General features: G+C 33.4%; 5 protein-coding genes across 5 annotated transcripts; 2 read left to right on the top strand and 3 right to left on the bottom strand.

Moving 5' to 3' along the window:
* Positions 1 to 867: 867 nt before the first annotated feature.
* MONOS_8434 (uncharacterized protein) lies at positions 868 to 6,621 on the top strand. Its single transcript, XM_067878845.1, has 3 exons — positions 868 to 1,033; positions 1,084 to 1,620; positions 1,691 to 6,621. Exons 1-3 carry the CDS (start codon positions 974 to 976, stop codon positions 6,224 to 6,226), a joined length of 5,133 nt encoding a protein of 1,710 aa, XP_067720530.1. The 5' UTR covers positions 868 to 973; the 3' UTR covers positions 6,227 to 6,621.
* A 1,354-nt stretch (positions 6,622 to 7,975) lies between these two features.
* On the bottom strand, positions 7,976 to 9,807 carry MONOS_8435 (putative AGC/PKA protein kinase). The gene is made up of 4 exons (XM_067878846.1): positions 9,735 to 9,807; positions 9,031 to 9,664; positions 8,814 to 8,912; positions 7,976 to 8,583 (listed from the first exon to the last, which is right to left on the bottom strand). Coding segments are annotated over exons 1-4 (1,164 nt in total). The 5' UTR covers positions 9,737 to 9,807; the 3' UTR covers positions 7,976 to 8,154.
* An 87-nt stretch (positions 9,808 to 9,894) lies between these two features.
* Positions 9,895 to 11,465, bottom strand: MONOS_8436 (uncharacterized protein). The gene is made up of 3 exons (XM_067878847.1): positions 11,427 to 11,465; positions 11,249 to 11,367; positions 9,895 to 11,199 (listed from the first exon to the last, which is right to left on the bottom strand). Coding segments are annotated over exons 2-3 (1,221 nt in total). The 5' UTR covers positions 11,251 to 11,367; positions 11,427 to 11,465; the 3' UTR covers positions 9,895 to 9,980.
* Positions 11,466 to 17,764: 6,299 nt separating this feature from the next.
* MONOS_18688 (uncharacterized protein) lies at positions 17,765 to 20,854 on the top strand. Its single transcript, XM_067871730.1, has 4 exons — positions 17,765 to 17,830; positions 17,965 to 17,992; positions 18,050 to 18,543; positions 18,642 to 20,854. Exons 1-4 carry the CDS (start codon positions 17,810 to 17,812, stop codon positions 19,419 to 19,421), a joined length of 1,323 nt encoding a protein of 440 aa, XP_067720527.1. The 5' UTR covers positions 17,765 to 17,809; the 3' UTR covers positions 19,422 to 20,854.
* Positions 20,855 to 20,983: 129 nt separating this feature from the next.
* On the bottom strand, positions 20,984 to 21,709 carry MONOS_2953 (uncharacterized protein; the record flags this gene model as incomplete). The annotated part of the gene is made up of 1 exon (XM_067872913.1): positions 20,984 to 21,709. One exon carries the CDS (start codon positions 21,707 to 21,709, stop codon positions 20,984 to 20,986), a length of 726 nt encoding a protein of 241 aa, XP_067720526.1.
* Between the last annotated feature and the right edge of the window lie 937 nt (positions 21,710 to 22,646).

Genomic DNA, 22,646 nt, shown 5'->3' with positions numbered 1-22,646 from the left:
AAAGAAAGAAAGGGAAAAAAAAAGAAAGATACATATTAATATTTGAATTATATAGTCATTAAATCATTCTCAAATAGACGTTTCTTTAATTTTCAATTGATAATTTTCATGACTTGCTCGCTTTCTCTCATTCCAATCGCTTATTTTATTTTCAATTGCTATTTGAGAGTTTTCATTCATTCTTCTATTTTTTATGGATTAATTTGGCTGATCCTTTTTGAAATCGTTCTTTCGTACGAGTTTAAATCAATTTTGTTTTTTTTCATATGGGAATTTATTATTATTATTATTATTGATCTATTTTCTCATATTTTATTGTCAGCATTTGCTTGTGTTTTGTTCCCCTTTTCACTTATTCCCATTGAAGAGTATTTTTTTTTTTAAATTGAAACTCAAACGAAAGTTTGATTTCAAAAAGGATAACCAAATATGCTTTTCATTAAACAACTTTTATACACAAAGAAATAAAGTCTAGAAGTGATATTTTTGTTATTTTTCCAAAAAAAAAAAAAAAAAAAAAAAAAAAAAGCTTTTTAAATTTTTCTCAGAAGAACATGATAGAGTGGAAAAATCTCAACAGAGGATTCAAACCTTCAAGCAACGTGAGACAAATTTTACTTTTCAATTCCAGATGACTTCTCACTTCAATTGTATTTATGAGAATATACAACATAATTATTCTGTTCATTGTTATGTTAATGTCAAATTTCTTTTATCATTCATAAGAAACTGTTCAATAAAAGCATGTAACAAATGCAGTTCCAATAAAACTCTTCAACACAAAATTAGAAATTTGAACTATTTTTGCAAAAACATAATTTAACAATTGTAATTATCCAATGTGAATTATTTATTAAGGTTTAGTCAAAGTTTTATTGTATTGATTTTGAGTTAAAAAATTGAAATTTTTGTAAATTTATATTGATTATTGTTTATCCACATACATTTTGTGCTTGAGAAAAAATAGCTACAAATGTTGATTATATGTTCGAGACTATTCACATTTTTGCTATTTTTCTTTTTTGCTCGCTCAGTTTGCACATTTTCTGTTGTGATTAACGTTAATTTAGACTAATTTTATAGGAGCCAAGAGAGAGGCGTGTTTCTGACGAAGGAGTGATCGATGATCCAAAATGTGGTTATTCAAATCATAAGCCTTGCAAATCTATTGCATATGCGCTCAGCGTTGATTCAGAAAACACAGAATTGCATTTGAAGTTCTTAAAAGATACTGCTGTAGAGAATATCTCTGATGTTAGAATTGAGGGAAAGACGGTTATTATCCGAAGTTTAATAACCTGTACGCAGCTTTCGTTAAACATGGAAAAGGGGGACTGTTTTACTAGGGTTTTGTCAGAGCTTATTGTTGACGATTTGTTCATCAACAGCATCAGCTGCGATGGCCCGAGCTGTTGGTTTGCAGTTGAAGGGAAATCGACAAACAACATGAGCTCGTTTGTTGGGAAGGAATTAAGGATTGGAATGAGCACGTTAGAAAAGCAACCGAGTCAAGAAATGAATATTTTCCGCCTTTCGTTTGGAAAGCTGTCGTTGTCAGACTTTGAGAATTGGCTTCATAAATTTGAGGGACATTCTGTTATAGCTGTGAAAAGTGTTACAGTGTGTGGCACTTCATTTTGTAAATATATCTTTTATTTGATAATTGCATATGTGCTTTTTTTAACCAAAGTTTGCTGACATCAATATTACATCTTCAGAAATCAGTGATTTAGCAATTATTGGAAAGGAATCATCAGCTATGTTGGACGTTGACAAGAACACTCCGATTAATTTACTCGTGATAAATTCGACGTTTTCAAATATTGTGTCTTCAAACTCAAGAGGAGGTGTGTTTCAGACAACCATTGGTGGATTGGAAAGAAGCAATTCTTTTACATCATATGAGCATTCCTTTTGTTCAGCATGCTCTGATTCTTATGCTGTTGAGTGCAGAGCTGAAATAGATGGCTGCAAGTTTACAAACTGCTCGGACAAGAAATGGACGCTTGGAGGGAGCGTGCTGTATATGTACTGCAACGATGTACTGAGTGTGGTGCCCTTTCTGATCAAAGATGTTTCTGTGAAAGACTGTGGGTCTTTCAGTGGAGATGTGATTTTTGTCTTTTGTGAAGACTTCTCATTTCTGCGCAAAAACCAAATTGTGTTTGATGAATATCCAGTAGACGGTCCAGTTTCGGCCACAAAGGATTTTTTGTGCGGATCAACTTATGACAAAAAGGATCAATGCATCTGCTTGGTGGATGTTGTGGGGATAATGACGGACGAAATCCACGTGAACAGTTACGGCGAAGGCGACTGGCACGGGTGCGGGAGGATCGGAGTGGAGTGCTCCACCGTCGAATACGGTGTCAGCCATCTCGGCATGAGTAGCAGCGGGGGCGAAGCTGTGCCAACAATAGTGATTCACACACAGTCGAAGATTTCCAAAGCAGTGCATGTTGCTTCGATTCGCATCAAGGGCTTCAAGAATGCATCAAATTCTCAGTCAAATTCAGCATCAGCGTCAGAGTTGGATTCTTCTTCTTCCTCCTCCTCCTACTCTTCCTCTTCCTCTTCCTCATTTTCCTCTTCTTTTTCGTCATCCTTCTCTCAATCCGCATCTTCATCAGCACATCTTAGCGAGCGTTCTCAGAATGAAGATTACGATCGATTTGTGATTTCAGACTCTTTTGACAGCGGAGAGAGCAAAGGGGTTCTCTCAGTGACGAAGAGCGTCTATCTTGAAAGGCTGTCAATTACGTTTCCGAACCAGTTTATTAGCTTGTCAAAGCCGAGATGCATTCTATTTGTGGAGGCTTCTGCAGAGTATACGTTGATAAAGTCGTGCATAACCAACGAAGTGAAATCAACAGAAACGATGGCTGATTCAACTTCTCCGTCTTCTTTCTCTTCGGATCCTGAAGGAATTTCGTGCTTTGCGTGTGTTTGCGGAGGCAAATTCGAAGTCAACGATTTTGAAGTTAGCACCTGGATGAATAAAAGCAACGGCGTTTTTGCTATTTCGCCTGTGGTTTCTGTGAATTTCATAAAGCTGAACGCACACACATGTTACAACGACTCACACAGTCTGATATACATTACAAGGAAAATTGAGCCAAGCAGCACTACAAACAGCCAAGGATCGAATTCGTTTCAATATTCATCATCAACCGCAGGCCTTTTATCGAACCGCTCTGAAAAGATGTGTGATACGTTTTCAGAAGCAGTTGGCTCAATCTGCTTGACGAATTGTTCGTTCAGCGCAATTCAGTTCAACAATGAAGTTCCGTGTTGTCTTTCCTTTGATGAAGAAGTGATGCAAAACTGGCCTGAAAATTATGTGACAGCAATATCTGGGTGCAAGTTCCTCAACCTTTTCTCAACTGACGCAAAGACTGGAGAAATTCTTTCGCTGTTGCTTGGGGATGACGGGTTGTGCACCGTCAGTAACAGCGAATTTGATTGCATTTTCGACAGTGGATCGATCGGAAAATGCATTTATTTGTTGTGTGCACATTCGCCGAGTAATGAGGGAAATGTGATAAGCAGAGCAGCGATGAACGAACAGACGCAGTATTATTTTTCATTCAGTGACTTAACTTTCAGCAAAAACAGACATCCACTCAAGTACGTAATTCATATTTGCTGCCCTGATTTGAAGACAAACATAATTCCCTTGCGCTTTCGCTTTGACAGAGAGTCGTCTGAATCGGTGTTTGGTGCGTATTCGATCTCAGGTTCGCTGGACAGAAGCGTCAAAGAGGAAGGATTTGAGGACTTGTTCACGAAGTATCTGAACACAAAGATGCGGACGACGGTGTATGTGGGGGAGGGCGGGGCGGACGTGTCTGGGTGTGGGAACGAGCGGAGCCCGTGCAAAACGTTTGGGTTTGGGCTGGGGTCGCTTCTGCCAAGCGAGAGGTCGGTGCTTTATGTTGTGAAGAAGGTGTATGTGGATCGGGAGCTGGATGCGAGCGGGGTGAAGATCTGCGTGAAGGAAGAGAAGGAGAATCCTGTGGTGATCCACGAGACGATATCTGGAAAGCAGGAAGGCCTGATCATAGCAGACGGCACACTTGCAATTGAACGCATCAGTTTTTATATTGAAAGCGCAAAGACAGAGTCGCACTCGGCACTTATTGTGAGCAGGTGCACAGAAGTGACAATCAGAAATGTATCGCTGGCTCCGTTAAGCAATGCTGAAGCGGGGCAGAATGGGGAAGGGGTGTGCTATGGGGCATTCTTGGTGTGTCTGAACGGGAAGGCCACGTTGGAGAATGTGTTTATAACAAAGATTGTCTTCAACAAAGTGGAGAGCTTGAAGAAGCCAGTGGCACTTGTGTCACCCTTCACATTTGAAGGATGTAGCAGCGTCGAAGTGAGCAATGCTCTTGTCGGCCTTTGCACAAATTGCGAAGATTCACCTCTATTCAATATTGGAAGCAGTGTTACCACGGCGAAGCTATCTTTTCTGATACTTAAGAAGATAACAAAGCCGGAAGGCAGCAAGCCATGTCTGCTTCAGTTTGCTGCTCCGGAGCACAAGGATGGAGAAGAATATGCGCAACTTGAAATTTCGGATTCGACGATGAAAGATTGCTTTAATGATAATTTTTCAGGTTATTTCATTCAGCTGGAGAATGTCAATGCCACACTGAAAAACCTGGCAATAAGAGGAGATGACAAAGAAATCGATCTCGGTAAGCTCATCACGGAAGAACGATTTAAGAATTCTTCTTCCCGACACCTGTCGTCTTCAAATCACATTGGCAGAGATTGCAATTCATTGAAGAATGGACAAGAATCAGACGAACAAGCAAAATCTGAAAGCCGAGATGAGTTTTCGGAAGAGAATGATTCTGAGTTGTGCAATTGGAGCCATTCGATGCTTTCTCTAACTGAATGTGTTGCTGAGCTGGATAATGTGGAGCTGTCCTTCTCTCGTTTTGGTGGGCTTTCGCAGTCTGGAGGGAAAGTGAAGATTTCAAATGGAACGTTCTTTGGGAATGATCCGTTGGTCGGGGTGTTTGAAAAGGCGAGACACAACATTGTGTGCAAAAACAAAGGGGAAATATCGATTGAGTCTCTGATGAAAGGCGATGGGTGCAACAAGAAAGATCGATCGCTGTTCTTTCTTAACGACAACTGCAAAGTGGAAGGGGAGTGGGCAAAGACAGCAAAGACGCTGATGTTTGAGTCCCGGCTTGACGATGTGAACATCAGCAGGATCAAGGGAGACGACGAAAACTGCTTGATTGTGTTTAGCGGGGCGAATCTGATGGACTGTATGACGTCATTCTCGATCATTCGGATCAAGCAAAGCATGGAGGCTCAACCGGTGCATGGTCTGCATTTCACTTCGCATCGGAGCAGCGAAGTGGCTGAAGCACTGGTTTCGGTGAGGGACGTGACAAAGATGGAAGACGACAAGTGGATTGGGTGCAGCGTACAATACTGGGGTATTGTTGGGGAGGTGGAAGAGACAGGCAAGCTCTCAACATCTATTAGGTATTTTTCTGAAATGCCTCCGCCTGTGCCAGCGGACGATCCTGAAAAACCAAACAAGCGCAAAGGGATTGAAATTGGAGTTGTGCTTGGAATTTCAATTCCTATTGCGTGCTTAGCGATTGTTGCAGTGGTGCTTACGCTTGTGATTCTTGTTTGGCGGAGAAGAAAGAAAAAGCGTCTATCAATGAACGCAAATGAAATAATCGAAGGAATAAATTCTTCAGATTTTCCAGCAAGCAGTGGAATGCCAAATTCTGTTGTAGCGTCAAGTGTGGGAATGAGGAAATGTGGATTCATGCAAATAGCCAAAGAAGAGGAAAGGAGAATGTTGGATAGACCTTTGCTTAAGGATGAGCAGAAGATGAATTATCATTCAACAGACAGTATTTCACGCTCGCTGGAAAGCAACTCATTTCAATCAAATTCTTCTTCTTCTATTTCCAATAATTCACCTCACCCTTCAAACAGCCACCAGATTCTGAATTCGTCAAAGCCATCGTCTCATTCTTCTCTCCAGTCAGCCGATTCTGATCAGTTACGTAATCAGTCGAACTTTCGAATGCAACCTCCAAAAGAGATTAGTTCAGGAAGGATGTTTGGGTACATGGGATTGATTTCAAAATGTGCGCCTGCTGTTGATTTTGTAGAAGAATTGCCTCCTTTCCCTTCCATACCAAAAGACTTCATTGATCCGGTTGATGAATCCTTGGAAATATGATCAAGTGTGTTTTGCATTCACTTGAAAAGTTTTAAGGATATGCATTTCATAAAAAAGGAACTAATTTTTAAAAAATTTGTATATATTTCAACTTTATTAATTGCTTAAAAAATGTTAGAATGAGTGTATTTTATTTTTGTTTGTTTGATATTTGAGTTCAAGAAATTTATTTTTGCGTTTTTTCCATTAAAAACAAATTTTTTTTTCATAAAATCACAGCTTTTCAAAATAGTTGACTTATTTATTTTTTTGTTTATATTCCTTGAGAAAAAAATAAACAGATAGATAGATAAACTATTAAATGAATTTGCCAATTAACAATTTTATTATTTTTTTTTAAATTGCATTTTATCATTTTTTTTCAGGACAGATGAATATTCACACTTATCAATACGATTTTTTTCAAAAAACATTTTTAAGCAAATGAGAAATAAAAAGTCTCATTCTTAATAAGCAATTTCAACCAGCATTATTTGAAGAGTTGGAATAGAAATGATTTTTGGAATAAATGGTTTGCGTTAACATAGAAGGAATGTCAAAGAACGAATATATTCAACATTATTAATCCCAAAGAAATGTCAATTTCTGGAGGGATAAATTATGTATTGATAACTTTTGATTATCATTTTATTTACAATAAAACAAAGAAATGATAGCAAACAAGAATAATTAATTTATTAAATGTCACGTTTTGAATATCGTACAACAACAAAACAAAAAAAAAAAAAAAAATATACCATCGTTCGAAAACCCGGGAATTTTTCTAAAACCCGGACTTTTTCATAAAATTCATATTTTTCAACAAGTTTCAAAAATAAAATTATGATAATTCACATAATTATTCATCGGTATATAACACATATAATCATGTACATATTTTTATTTAATGTGCTGTATTTATGAAGAAATAAATAATTTTTATTTTTGAAAATCTGACTTTTAATGAATTTTTCTATTTCAACAAAACGATTCAGTTCATCTTTTATACGTAAAACTTATTTTTTCTTTGTTGCAAACTGTTCTGGTTATTTTTCATTTTCGGCAATTTTCTCTTTCTAGCGGAATGAAAATCTGCCATTTTCAAAAAATCACAGCCAATGGGATTACTTAAAAAATATTTTTTGCAAAACACAAAAACATCCAAGTGAATTTAACACATGTTTAAATAAATATGATAGTTATATGAAATTTCTTTATTGATGAATTTTAAAATGATTCAGTAGATATTTCATAAAACACAATTTGGTAGAAAATTCAATGAAAATGATCATAATAAATCATCACTTGTGAAAATAATCTTGATTTATGAAATATCTACTGAATCATTTTAAAATTCATCAATAAAGAAATTTCATATAACTATCATATTTATTTAAACATGTGTTAAATTCACTTGGATGTTTTTGTGTTTTGCAAAAAATATTTTTTAAGTAATCCCATTGGCTGTGATTTTTTGAAAATGACAGATTTTCATTCCGCTAGAAAGAGAAAATTGCCGAAAATGAAAAATAACCAGAACAGTTTGCAACAAAGAAAAAATAAGTTTTACGTATAAAAGATGAACTGAATCGTTTTGTTGAAATAGAAAAATTCATTAAAAGTCAGATTTTCAAAAATAAAAATTATTTATTTCTTCATAAATACAGCACATTAAATAAAAATATGTACATGATTATATGTGTTATATACCGATGAATAATTATGTGAATTATCATAATTTTATTTTTGAAACTTGTTGAAAAATATGAATTTTATGAAAAAGTCCGGGTTTTAGAAAAATTCCCGGGTTTTCGAACGATGGTAAATAAATAAAATAAAAAGTGAAATGAAGAGGAAATGATTTAAAAAACAAATCAGCTCAACAGTTTACATGTTGTGTGAATGTGTCATTTTTCAGTAAGAACTTTTAAACATTTACAAATTGAGCCTCAAAAATCAGCAAAGTTGGCTGGGTCTCTGTCCGGATCAACAAACTTCTTTGTCTTCCCATCGCTCTCGTCGTGATATGCTTCCAACTCAGCCTCCAGCGACTGGTCGGGCGAATAAGGCGGGATCTTCTCAGGAGGAATGATGTGCGGCTTGATAGGCGCAGGATCGAGTCCGTTCTCAATGCGGTGCCAGTCAATCCCCAGGAAAAACGGGTGATTCTTAATATCTGCAATCCCACCCTTCAGGCAGCCCAGCCGCTTAGTCTTATCTTTCTTCATCAAGTCCACAATCAAATTCTTCCCTTCAACACGCAGCCTCGCCTCTTCATCGGTGTCGCCGCTGTGCCGCTCAAAGAGCCCGCGGGTCGGAGGCTTAAACCGCACAATTGCATCGTATGTGGTCAGAAGGGAATCAGAATAAAAAGGCGGCTGATGCATTGGCAGTGTAATTGCAAAGAACAAATAAAAATAAATTTTCGTTAAATTACAAGTTTAATGAAAGTGAAGTAATGAAACAATCACCATGTATTTTGTTGTAAGAAAAAAAATAAGAAAAAAAGGGAAGAGAAAAGGGAAGAGATGAAAGAAATGAAAATTGATAAAGATGAAAAAGAACCACAAATTGGACAGAATAAAACGGAAATGAAGTAAATGCATACAATTCCTATCATCATCTCATAAATGAATACCCCAAGCGCCCAATAATCAACCCCTATATCATGTCCCTTTCCAAGAACAAGCTCAGGTGCAATGTAATCCTATGTGATGTGTTTTGAAATTTTTCGTTTTCAGAAAGAAAATTTGTTTTTAATTTCAAAAATGAAAAAAATAGAAATTAAGATTGATGTCCTTTGGAAGCTACATTCAAATTCACACCGGAGTCCCGCACAAAGTGAAAGTCAAATCTCTGATCTCTTTTGCAAATCCTAAATCTGTCAGTTTCAACTGTCCGTCTGCATCGAGAAGAACATTTTCTGGCTTTAAATCACGATATGCAACGTGCTCTTTATGCAATCTTTCGAGAGCAGTTACCATTTGTGCTGCGTAATATCTACAAACAGATGGCTTTAAATGATCAAATTGTTGTCTCACAGTGAAAAAATCGCCTCCGGGACAATACTCTAAAATAAGATAGAGATTTTCATCGTCTTGCATCGTTTCAAACAATTTCACTATTCGAGGATGTCTACATCTATATAATATGTCTCTTTCATTTTTGATGTGTTGAGCTTGCCGAAGAGCAATTACTCGCTCTTTCTTCAATGTTTTTATAGCAAAATATTGTTTTGTTTCTATGTGCTGTGCAATTTGTACGGTTCCAAACGTACCAGCACCGAGAACTTGCAAAAATGTAAAATCCTCCAATCGAGGCTTTCTTTCAAAATTGAAAGAAGCATCGTCTTCAGAAGCCTTTGAAGTGGATGAGATAATATCTGGAGCAAAAGAAGGAGGAGGTTTTGTTTGCAAAAGGCCGGGAGGGATGCTTGTACTTGAGTTACTAATGTAACTCCTGTTTTCAACAAAAAGAAAAGTTACAACAATTTTATAAAAATAAATACATCAATTAATAAAATGCAAACATGATTCTTTGATATCGTGATATAATAAGCCCAAATAGTTGGACAATAAAATATCTACAAATAATTTGATCTTAGCCCAGTTATTGTATGAATAATTCACTTGCTTATGTTCAACTTTTGAATAAGCGTGTGCTCTTAAAGAAATATACAAATAAAAATATTAAAATGAATGTCTATCATGTTTCTTATATAACAGGAAAAAAAAACATTATTTTACATCCAATTAAAAAAAAAGCATTAAAAAAATTAGTGGCCAATTCCTTCCCATCCGCTTGGCTTTGCTTCGTTTTGTGCTTGTTCTTTTGCATGATGAACTTTCTGTTGGAGGACTGAATCATCCGGGCTCACCTCGTGTTGTTGAGATTCGACTGTGGAATTTGAACGACTGTGTTGCCTTCTTTTTTCAATTTCTTCTTGAAGAGCTTCTTCGAGTTGCTCAGAATCCCTGCGAGCATTATCTCTTGCGCGTTCAACCTCACGCTCTTCTTGTTGCTCGGCTTTGTGAGCTTGTGCGCTTCTCTTTTTCAATGAGTTAATTCCTTCTTTCAGCTCATCTTTCAATTGATCTTTCATTTCTATAACTTTCTCTTTCACTTCATCTCCGTCATTTGGATGAATGCCAGCTTCTTCCATTATTCTTTCTTTGATGTCCTCTCTATCTTTCATTTCTTCTTCATCCTCATCAGTTTTATTACTCTTTGTGGTCATTTTCTTTTTCAAGCTTTCCCATCCATCTTGCAAACTTCCTGACATCTCATCAATCTTTGTACGAATTTTGTCAGTTATTTCACCCATTTTCTCTTTCATTTTTCCAAATCCACTTTGAGTATCATCTTTCATTTCTTCGCTAACTTCTTCAGTATTTTCGGTCATGTCATTTGATTTTTCTTTCATCTTCTCAACTCCCTCCATCATCCCTTCCTTCATATCGTTTGCCTTTGAACTAACAACTTCCTTCGCTTGACTTCCTTTCTCTTTCATGATTTCTCCAGCATTTTGCATTTTCTCTTTCATAACATGAGCCCCATGTTGTATTCCCTCCTTTGCATTGTGGGCTACTTCGACTGTTTTTTCTTTCATTGCAACTCCAGCATTTTGCATTTTTTCTCCCATCACGTGAGCTCCATGTTGTATTCCCTCCTTTGCATTATGGGCAACTTCTGCTGTTTTTTCTTTAACTTTTTCTCCAACTGATTGCATCTTATCTCCCATCACGTGAGCTCCGCGTTGCATCCCTTCTTTAGCATTGTGTGCGACTTCTACTGTTTTTTCTTTCACCGCAGCTCCAACGTTTTGCATCTTGTCTCCTACGACTTGAGCACCACGCTGCATTCCTTCCTTTGCGTTTTGAGCCATCTCTTTTGATTGGCTTTTTGCTGCCGATCCAAGGTGCTGCATTCCTTCTTTCATATTCTCTCCAGCCTGTGAAAAGCTTTGCTTGGCTTCTTGTGATTGAGAATTTTGCCTGTTTTGTGAAAATAAAATAAAATAAGCTGAAAAATGAATGTGCAAACATTTATTGCTTTCCTTTTTTAAAAAATGACAAAAGCTAGTGTAATTTCGCAAGATTTATGTAATTTGGTTTGAACAACATTAGTAAATTCCTGCTCAATATTAAACAAAATGATAATCCCTTGATCATTTATTGTGTTGCGTGCATTGTTTAAATACGCTCTAATTTAGCATTCACACCAATTTTTAAAAAATTAGATGAATTGATGTTATTGGTTTTGATCATAAATGTAAGAAAATTTTTTGAATAAATTTTTCAAATCTATATATATATATATATATATATATATATATATATATATATATTGAATAATTAAATCTGTTTATGACAATTTCGTAGTCTTATCAATTTTTGACTGAATTTCTATTTCATTAGAAACACCAAAAATTATTCAAAATGAGAATTTTTGCAATCGAATTAATAATTTTGTAAACGAATTAATAGTTTTTTCATTCAAAATAATAAATTTGCATTCAAATTTAAAATTTTTACGTTCAGAATGAAAAAATTTCAAACGAAATGAAAATATTTCCATTCGAAATGAATATATTTTCTGTTTTCATATGAATAAAAATTATATGAAATTATCAAAATTTTTGTCAGAAAATTAAAAATATAAAAAAATTTTCTAACGTACAAGAAAATAATGACAACACAAAATTATTTCCGATTCAAAATTGAAAAACTGATTTTCACAAAATTTCGTGAGAGTGTGAATAAATTTTTGTAATGTTTTCAGCAATTATTAATTCGAACGCAAAAATTATTATTTCGTTTGAAATTTTAATTAATTTGTTTGCAAAATTTCCATTTTGAACGCAAAAGTTCTCATTTTGAATAATTTTTGGTAAATTATACGAAAAGAAAAACCTTTTGAGTGAAACAAATGTTATTTAAAATAAGAACGAGTTGTAACTCAAAAGTCATATGTTTTTCGAAAAAGACCCATATTTTCTCACTATGCCAATGTGTATAAATAGAAGACATCACCATACATAAAAAAGGCTTTTCTTTTGTCAGTTTGTTTTGATATTAATTTTACAACTGGAAATGAGTTTGCTTCCTCGAATTGATCCATATTTTTGGTCTGTTTCATTCTTAGTTCGTTATCTTTGTGGATATTTTTAAATAATTTATTTTTTGTTTTCAATCAAATGATATTGCCCTGAACAAAGTTCGCATATGAACTCCGTTCAAAGCAATATTCAATCTTCATCTCAGTTTGATATAAACTTCTCTTCTCAAGCACTCTCGTACCAGCCTTCAGCTTCCGTGTCTGCTTCTCAGCATTCAAATGTGTTTGGTCCAATTGAAGTTCAGGAACATCCCTCAATACTATCTTGTTCACCAGCAAAAAATAAAATGGAAAGGTTCGAGTTTGAATATTGCTAAGAAATTTCTTTATAACAATTTTTCTTTTTCTTTCTTTCTTTCTTTTCTTTTTTTTTTTTTTTTTTTTTTTTTTTTTTTTTTTTTTTTTTTTTTTTTTTTAATGATCTGATGTTTACAGAAAAGAAACAAATGACATGTTTGATTTAGCTCTTCGAAATGCTGATTCATACAAAGATAGCGTTGAAAAGAAAATTATGAACACTGAAATTAGGGAGTTATCGGATCCTGAGCCAGAGGGACAGCTATTTGATTACTTACGCAAACAAAAATCATTTGATCGTTATAAATTAACCGAAAAACAAATATTCAGCATTATTTGAGAACAAGAAAACGAAACCAACCAGACTCCGAAAAAAGGACCAAATGGTTCTTTATCGCTCACTAACAAAATGCTTTATTACTTCGAATGGCTATCTTCTGGTACAACAAAAACAAGAATTGGGATTTGGTTTAACAGAAGAAGCCACATAATTTCGGATGCAATAATACAAATACGTCCACTCCTATTAAAAGCATTGAGAAAAATGAACATGTATAAAAGAAGACCTAAATATACTGATACAGACGAATCTTTTGGAACGGTTGCACTACTAGTGGACGCAACGTCTATAAGAACAGACAAGCCATCAAGCAGTTTTGAAAATCAGAAGTTGCTTCGGGATGAGCATCATAGAGTTTATGAATTGAAAATCCAGGTTACTGTTGCTGCAAGCTGTCCTTTTGAAGCATAATTTGCTTCAGAAGTTGTAGAAGGTCATATCCATGATTTCTCATTGTTCAAACGAGACTTACAGCCGTTGAAAGAATATTCACAAATATCAGAATACGAAAGAGAAAAATACGGATTGGATGAAGGAATTAAACATTGGAAAGTCATGGCAGACAGAGGATATCAAGGTGCTGTTGAAGGAATAGAAGTCATAACACCAATCAAAAATGCTAAAACGATAGAAGAAATAACATTTAATGAAAGAAAAGCAAAGAAACGGATTCCTGTTGAATAGTCTTTCGGAAGAATGAAAAGGCAGTGGAAGCAATGCGCAAACAGGAACAGAAACGGCTTGGATGATGCAAAGTTAGATATCGAAATTGCAGTTTGGCTAATAAATCTGAATATTCAGGCATATGATTTCAGTGAAGATAATGGATTATTTGAGAAGCAATGTATTTCTTTTAATCAATTAGAAATTGAAAAGTAAAAAGAAAAAAAGTCAGAATCGAATGCTTTTTTCAGAGAAAAAATTAAAAGAATTCGAAGTGCCTCACTAATAGAGAACATGTGCAACGAACATTCGAAACAACGAAAAATTTCAACTGCTGAAATCATCGCCAATGAAAAAAGCAATGAAGAAAACAAATTTTTCTTTCACCATTTTTATTTTTTGTTTGCTCGGTTTTTCCTGATTATTGTTGCTTATTCAGGTTTTTTTGCCGCCTAGATTTGACTTTAATTTTTTTCAAATTATAAATATCTATAAATAATTATAAATATCTTCCTTTTTCTAATTTCAACAACAAATAATGTAATTTTTCATAAGTTATTTTTGATTCAGAAAAATAAATTGATCCCATCGTTTTGTTTTTTGTGATATTCATTGAGTAAAGCACATTCTTTCGTGAAAGAAAAAAATAGTTCCGAAATAATTTTTGAATAAATCGAAAAGACTAAGTTATTACGAAAAGACAGTTTCATACAGAGAAAGGTCGTTTCATAATGATATGCAAAAAAACTATTCCGATAAAGAATTATTCATTCCCAAAATTTCATTGGATTCTCGAAAAGTGTGCTTCTTTCCTTAAAATATCTAATATACGAAAAAAAAAAAATAATATTTTAACCAACATTAATTCTTGTGAGATTGCGTTGAATGACAATGGTGTTGTAACATACAAAATAAAGTTTAAAGATGTATATGTTATAATATATCTTGATCAAACAGCATAAACAAAAATTAAAAAGGTTCTTTATTTCAAAATTATACTCAATTGACTGGGAAACGTTAATCAACTACATAAAAAAACTGAATGATTATTGGCAACTGATTATTTTTTTTAATTTGTCTCATGCCTTTTTATACAAAAATTAATGCAAGAAATAATAAGCCTTTTATTACAAGAAGAATTTGTAAAAAAAAAAAAAAAAATATTTTTCGATACACCATTTATTATTCAAAATTGGTAAACTAATTATTCAAAATTAATAAAATTCAGAATTTTTTATAAAAAAATTTTTTGATATAATGTGATCACTGGCTGATTGTCAGAAAGTGATTAAAATGTTTTGTTTTTTCATTATTCTTTAAAAGGATGAGAATTGAACCCCAATTTTTATTATTTGTGAATAAATTTGAAAATTTTTGATATTTCAGAAAAAAAACCATCATCCTTGTAATTGAATAATTTTCAAATGAATTCACCTCACATCGATAAATAATGTAAAATTCAATCAAGTAAAGTTATTGAAATTTAAATTTATTCAGATGAACAATAAAAAACAATTAACGATTTTCTAAAGTGTATTTGCAGATTTATTCAGTACCAATAAATATTTGTATTTTGCTTGAAAAACTGATGCGAATAACTTTTCTTGATTGAAATTAACATAATTTATCGATGTGAGGTGAATTCATTTGAAAATTATTCAATTACAAGGATGATGGTTTTTTTTCTGAAATATCAAAAATTTTCAAATTTATTCACAAATAATAAAAATTGGGGTTCAATTCTCATCCTTTTAAAGAATAATGAAAAAACAAAACATTTTAATCACTTTCTGACAATCAGCCAGTGATCACATTATATCAAAAAATTTTTTTATAAAAAATTCTGAATTTTATTAATTTTGAATAATTAGTTTACCAATTTTGAATAATTAGTTTAACAATTTTGAATAATAAGTTTACCAAATTTGAATAATAAATGGTTAAATATTGTGTTTGTATGTGTAAATTGTGGTGGACACTTTCAATAACTGTGGACAGTTGCATTTTCTCAACAACAGTTGACAGTTACATTTTGACAATTTACACAATTATTCCTTCATTGAATATGAACCGATGTGAATTGTTTTTTTCATTCTCAGATCACAATTAAATTTTGAAATAATTAATTATTATTTTCAAAGAAACTCGGAGAAAAAAGATTCTCCAGTTTCTCCGAAAACAAAAATTGTTTTTTTCTCTATTCTTGGAAGCAAGTTGTTTCATTTTCGTATGGCTGTTTAGTTCATATTCAATGAGGGAATAGTTAGATTAATTATCTGAATGCAACTATCTATAATAGATGAAAAAATGCCTCTATCTACAGTTATTGAAAGTGTCCTCCATTATCAACTTTAAGTATAATACATTCAAAATCTAATATGTGATGAAACTTTCTTCTTTAGGAATTTTGTTAAATACAAAATTTTCTTTCATCTTTCTTTCTTTTTTTCTATTTCTTTATTTTTTTTGCAAGAGAATGATGGACTTATAATTATACGAATGCAGACAAAAGCTTGGAGCAAATCGTTGGTTTTTTCTTATTTACAAAAAATTTACCCATTTTTTGAAACAGTCTCAAAATGTTTGTTCAATTAAAAAAATGCGAAAAAAAAAAAAAAAAAAAAAAAAAAAAAAAAAAAAAGAAAGAAAAAAAAAAAAAAAAAAAAAAATAGAAAAAGAAAGAAAGAAAGAAAGAAAGAAAAGGAAGAAGAAGAAGAAGAAGAAGAAGAAGAAGAAGAAGAAGAAGAAGAAGAAGAAGAAGAAGAAGAAGAAGAAGAAGAAGAAGAAGAAGAAGAAGAAGAAGAAGAAGAAGAAGAAGAAGAAGAAGAAAATGATGATGATGATGATGATGATGATGATGATGATGAATTAACACAATAGATAAACGATTTGGACCTGGTGATAAAGATAATAATTTTCATATTTCTGTGTTTGAATGATATGACTCTTCGACCCGTGTGATTAAAAGGCATCAAATATCAACGAGATTGTGTACGACGAAGATAAACACTGATGAAAATCAATTGAATGGGTTGGTTGTGTTTCAACGACTTAGAGGAAGAATGATAGAAAAAGTTGGCATTCATTCATCACACTCATGCAGTTGATGACAATTCCACTGCAATGCTTCCTTTGATATTTAAGGCACAAAATTCAATGGACCATGCACCTACACTCAAAGCTGAGTGAAACAACCACTTCATTGAAAAACAAACGATGAAAACAGAAACCATCAAATTCTCTTTCATTGGATATTGCGTTAAAGAAAGCAAACTTCAAATGATAATTGACGTTTTCGCTTTAAATGGTTATCCCTCGAAGAATTAAATCCAAATGCAGCTGGTCCTCATGCAGTTCGATTGCCAACAAATGTTCGATAATTGGATATCTCGTAGTTGGAGTTTCTCCTTTCTTTTGAAGCAAAAGCGGAATCAGAAATAGTATTTCGTTACTTTCCATGTAAACTTGGCGCATTCAGAGAAACAGGAAAACCTTATAAATAAAATCGATATTTTGGGGTTCTCCTTTTTTCGTTGAATTATTGCCTTTCATATGATAAATATCCTTCCCTCGATATTGCCAGCCACTTTCCTTGCCAAAAAACTGCTCCCCTGCCTTACGCTCTTAAATTCTATATAATTTTGTGCAGATTTTGTCATTCACAGAATTCCATCCATAAATCTTCATTCAATGAAACATCAGTTGAATTTGTTTTCATCTCTTGTACCAAATAAAAATCATATATCTTGCGCAACTTCATTTATTTCTCAATTGCTATATAACAGTCTGTTCCATTCCCATATTTATGCACTGTAAAGCAGAGATTGGCCATTTCAACAATAACTCATATTTCTGCACTTTGGAAATGATACAGATGGAAATATCTTCACAACCAATAGAACAATATGAAATGCATGCATTATATCTTTTTGCGTAATTGATGAAATTGTTGTATTTCCCTTGGCCATCCAATCTCCTAAAATCAACAGAAAGAATTTCATTATCAATGCAAAGATAAAGATGTATTGTCATCTCAAGTGAAAATTTATCTTATTCCATTGAAAATGTTCATTCTCAGTTCTCTCATTTTGCTGATTGATATTCCAGTTCAAACATAACCATTTGATCATTGAACCCATAACAAATAAAGAAAAAACATTAGGTTTTCTTCATAATCTTTTACCAGAATGTTAGCAAAAGAAAGAATGGTATAAACACATATTTTACTGACTCTTTTGAGCTTTTATTTTTCATCTATTTCTTCTGTCCAATGATATTCGAATTCAATATGAATGATAAAATTTTTGTTGTTTTCTGAATGCAATGTGTTACAAAAATGCAGACAAGGAGTGTAACTAAAAGATTTTATGGTTTGTCCTCGTTGTAACATTTGAATTACTGGAGATTACATTCTTTCTTTATTGAAGAATTGTTTTCTGAGCTTGAGGATTGCGATGAAGAAGATCAAAGACAGAAAATCCTTGAAATGAATGAAATGATTGATGGAATGAATAAAGAAGAAATAGGGTGGACTTTCACTAAAAAGCTGTTCAATGAAATTGACAAAATGATTGAAGAAAAGAAAATATCTTTGGAAAATGCAATTTTGTTGTTAAAGCGCGTTGGATATTGGAAAGAAATGCAAAGAATATGGAATCTGCACTTTGATGAATCTGCATTGAACAGAAGATTTGAAGAAATGATAATTGATGAAGATAAGAAAAAAGAAGGAAAGATTGAAAAGTTTTTGGACGATCTTTGCAAATGCTACTCTTCTTTGAGCTTCTATTTCTCATCAGAATTATCGTTGATTTGCGTGTCTTGTCTTCTGAAAGTTGCATCGAACAGAAAAGAAGATAATGAATCACAAAAAGAAGCGGAAATGGAATTGCTGGCTTTAAGCAATATTGAGTATTATGTGGTTTGATTATTTTTGTGTTTTATTATTATTATTACTACTACTATTACTATTATTATTATTATTATTATTATTATTATTATTATTATTATTATTATTAGAAAATAGATAAAGAGTTGTACTTGAATGAGATCAAAGAGATTATCAAATATCATCAGGAGCATCATAATTTGACTCGTCTTGCATATCAATCGACTTGGAAGTTTTTGATGAACAGATTTTATAGAGACAAAAGCTTGGAAGATGTAATTGCGAATGAACTGCATTTTGTGAGAGAAGCAGCAAAAGAATTGGAAGAGCTGATGAAATGTGTGGATTGGAAGAAAAATGAAAAAAAGGGAGAGAGAAAAGAAAAGGAAGAAATGATTACAATATTGAGATGGTGTAAACTACTGCGGGAATTGTTTGATGGTGTTCAGGAAGGCTTAGGCGAATGCTCTGATCTTCTTGGCTGTCTTGTCTGTCTGTTCAGAGCAGCAAGGAACAATCAGAATGATTTGCACAGAGAATTATGTAATGATTGTATTTATTGTGTAAAGAAAATGTATACAATCAACGCCATATCGGAAACCAATTTTCTGGAAGGAGCAGCTAACTTGTTTGTGGAAGAAATTTCCCAATCAACATTGAACAGATCTCTAACGGAGGAATGCCTAAGTTTGCTTGGATTGGTTTCGAAAAGACTGAAAGGAAAAACAAGCAAAGAAAGTGAAGAAAAACCTTCGAAGACGGAAAGGAAGATGATTAAAAGAAAGATATTTGAAAGGTTTGAGGAAGAAGGATATGAAGATGAAATCACCAAGCGTTATGAAACAATTTTTTGGAGGTATTTTTTGTATGGTTTATCAAAAGATGTGAATGATTATTATGTTTATTGCTGATCGCCTTTCTTGCTTGTTTCGACGGGAAAATGTTTAACAATTTTTCTCAGAATTTTAATTCATAAGCTTCTGCATGTTCTTCATGTTCTTCATTTTCATTTCCTTCATTTCCTTCATCATCTTCTTCAATATTAATGCATCATCGCATTGTTTCATTTCATTGTTTCTTCGTCACTTCAAATACAGTTCAAAGCATTGTAGCTGTCATTTTTCTTCTTCTTTTTTCTCTTCAGTCCGAATATCTCGTGCTTGTTCAACTTTTCTGTGAGAGCTGAAGCAAAGACGATGAATGCACTTCTGTTGTGGTTCAATGTGCTTTGCAGAATGAACTGTTTTTTGACAAGCTTTGTCTCATAACTGCTTGTGCATGACAACATTTCATTTCTTAACCGTGACAGCAAACAGAAGAAGAAGCCGAAGTCGAAGCAGAAGAAGAAGAAGGAAAAGTTGAAGACAAAGCTGAAGCAAGAGCAAACAGATTGTTCAGAAATAAGTTGTTCAGGTTCACCATGTATCAGTTTCCACTTTCCCGTTCTGTCATCTGCTTTCTCAGAGGATTTATCTGTTTCAACTTCTGATTGAGACTTTGACTTCTGTCTTTCGGGTTTATTCCTTCTTTCTTCATGAATAAAACGAGTTATCTGACGAGTTGAAGGTTCTTCGTTTGCATTTCTCAACGAACTTTTTGAATTATTTTGTTGGACCCTCAATTCTTCTCACGCTGCTATCTCTTTTTGCTCGAATTATTCGAACGAAAAGGAATAACATTTGAAGACTGTTACAAGAAAGAGATGCTTCTTTGAGATGTTTTCACAGCCAAAGTAATTTGACAGCAAATCAGCTCAGTGGAAAAGAGAGAAGCAGATACATTTTCAGCGAAAGAGAGCAAAACAAACAAATGTATTGCTTATATCATTCCGGCATTTGCTATCAAAAGCCTGCATTGATATTTTTTTGAATAGGAAATGCTCATTGGCTTGCAGTCATGTTTTCATCTCCAACTTCTTTGCCTTTGCCTTCATCTTTCTCACCTGAGAAGAATTACACACATCATCATTTCATAGCCTTATTTCATCTCAGCAGCATCTTCGGCTTATGGATCTAATTTTAGCAATTCTCTCTTCTTGTTGGTAGATACTTCATACAAAACCTGAAAAAGACAGAAAAGTTAAAAGTCGAAGAATCAAAAGACAAACGGAAACAAAGTGTGAAGCTGCTATATGAAAGAAAATGCACCAACGCATTTGAAAGAACAACGAAATATTAAGTCGCCTTCAATTTTCTTCATCTTTTCCTTCAAGTGATTATTCGTCTGAATCCTCTTCTTCTCCATTTCAAGAAGCTTTGAAACTTTAGACTCTTTGTTCAATTCGCATTAATCATTAAATGTTTTTTGTTATATTTGCAGAAACAGATCGAAATTCGAACTTTAAATTGCTTTTTGAATGAAAAAAGCCGAAGAAAAAAAGAAAAAGAATTTTTTTAGAATTTTGAATTGAAAAAAATAAAATTAAATATAAAATATAAATAAAACACTTCTTTTTTCATATATTTCATTTAATTTACTTATTCACAAGATAGTCCGTCAAATCCAAAGACATTTCAGCGTAATATTCTCCGTTAAAAATAAAAAATATACCAAAAATGTTTGTCACTTCATCTTCAAATCCTTCTTCTTCCATCTTTTCAAATATCTCCATTTTCATATCCTTTCTTTTATCTTCATAAATTTCAATGTCATCATTTCCATCTAATTTTTTGGAAACTTCAAAGAAGAATCTCAAACAGCCACTTGCAACATCAACATCCAACGTTGACTGATGCATTTCCTCCAACATCACGTCAATTGCTCTTCCTTTCATCCAAACTTCAACATTCACCTTTATCACTTCTGCCACTTTTTGAAACAGAATGATGCAATTTCGATATATTTTGCGTCCATTCTCTCTTGATGCCCTGCACAGCTGGACAAGGCAATGAAGAAGCTCGACATTGTCCTCTTTTTGCGATATCAAAAGTGGAAACTGGCTTGTGACAAGAGAGATCCATTTCTTTATTAAAAATGCTTCTTTCTTCCTTTTCGTTTCTTCTTCATTTTCCCAATCGACACACTTTGCTAACTCTTCCAATTCTCTTGCTGTTTCTCTAGCAGCATGCAATTCATTCGCAATCACTTCTTCCAGCCCTCTTTCTTCAAATGATCTGTCCATCAAAAACACCCATGCTGACAGATACGCAAGATGCGTCAGATTGTGATGCTCCTGATGATGTTTGATTATCTCTATCATCTCGTTCAAACAAAGCTCTTTTTCAATTCTCTGCTCAAAAAACACAAGTCAATAAACATCTTGAAGAAAAAGAAGTTCATACCACCCATTGTCCAATGTTGCTCAATGCAGCAAATACTATTTCAACATCACTTTGAGTTTCCTTTCTTTTTTCTTTCTTCAAAGCAGCTTTCAGAAGGGATGACAGACAAATAGATAGCAATTTTTGTGGTAACTTCTCTGAGTCATTGTGCAGAAGAAGATAGCATTCACAAAGATCAAGCAGTGGATTTTCATTCTTTTCTTCTTTTTTCCTATTTTCTTCAATCATCTTCATTAACCTTTTGCATAACGAAGAACAATTGAAGATAGCACTCCACAACTTTTTTATAACTTTGTGACATCCCATTTCCTTCAACAGCAAAATGGCATCTTCCAATAGCAGTTACTTTTCTTCTATCATTTTTAACATTTTGTTGAAAAGTTCAATCGTGAAAACAGAATCAAATTCTTCTTTAACCATCTCATCAATCAGTTCATTCATTTCTTTGATTTTCTGTTTCTGCTCATTTTCAGCGCATTTTCCAAGTTCTGTTTACGATTCTTCAAAAAAAATAAAAAAAAATAATAACAAGTGAACCTTTTCGAGTGAAAAAACAAAAATGGAATCTGTCTTTTCAAAACGTTGAAAAGGATTAGAATATGTTGAAGGCCAATTTAATACGATCAATTTTTTATTCAGCCATGATAGAATGTGATATTAGATTTGAATTTTATGAACCAACCTGGGGAGTACTGTTCCAACAGTGAAGATATGAAATCCAACGTTTGGTGGGGCAACAACAAACAATATATGTGTTCATTCTTTTGGATTGTATTCAAGAACTGTTTGAAAGTGAAAATTGTTTATTGAAGTCGAAAAATGTTGCTGCACAATACACATCCGTTTGACACTACG

This window comes from Monocercomonoides exilis, assembly GCF_001643675.1.
Source record: "Monocercomonoides exilis strain PA203 chromosome Unknown scaffold53-602328, whole genome shotgun sequence".
NCBI lineage: Eukaryota > Preaxostyla > Oxymonadida > Polymastigidae > Monocercomonoides > Monocercomonoides exilis.
Note: the sequence above shows the minus strand (reverse complement) of the source record. Positions and strands in the feature narration are given on the sequence as shown.

Bases quoted from the DNA above. Each gene is read 5' to 3' on its own strand.
- MONOS_8434 (XM_067878845.1), top strand. From the start codon at position 974: ATGTTGATTATATGTTCGAGACTATTCACATTTTTGCTATTTTTCTTT. The intron at 1,034-1,083 runs GTTTGCACATTT...CTAATTTTATAG, and splicing joins TTTTCTTTTTTGCTCGCTCA to GAGCCAAGAGAGAGGCGTGT. The intron at 1,621-1,690 runs GTGTGTGGCACT...TTTTAACCAAAG, and splicing joins TAGCTGTGAAAAGTGTTACA to TTTGCTGACATCAATATTAC.
- MONOS_8435 (XM_067878846.1), bottom strand. The intron at 8,913-9,030 runs GTGTGAATTTGA...CACATCACATAG, and splicing joins TCACTTTGTGCGGGACTCCG to GATTACATTGCACCTGAGCT. The intron at 8,584-8,813 runs GTATGCATTTAC...CCAATGCATCAG, and splicing joins ATGAGATGATGATAGGAATT to CCGCCTTTTTATTCTGATTC.
- MONOS_18688 (XM_067871730.1), top strand. From the start codon at position 17,810: ATGTTAGCAAAAGAAAGAATG. The intron at 17,831-17,964 runs GTATAAACACAT...ACAAAAATGCAG, and splicing joins TGTTAGCAAAAGAAAGAATG to ACAAGGAGTGTAACTAAAAG. The intron at 18,544-18,641 runs GTTTGATTATTT...TATTATTATTAG, and splicing joins GCAATATTGAGTATTATGTG to AAAATAGATAAAGAGTTGTA.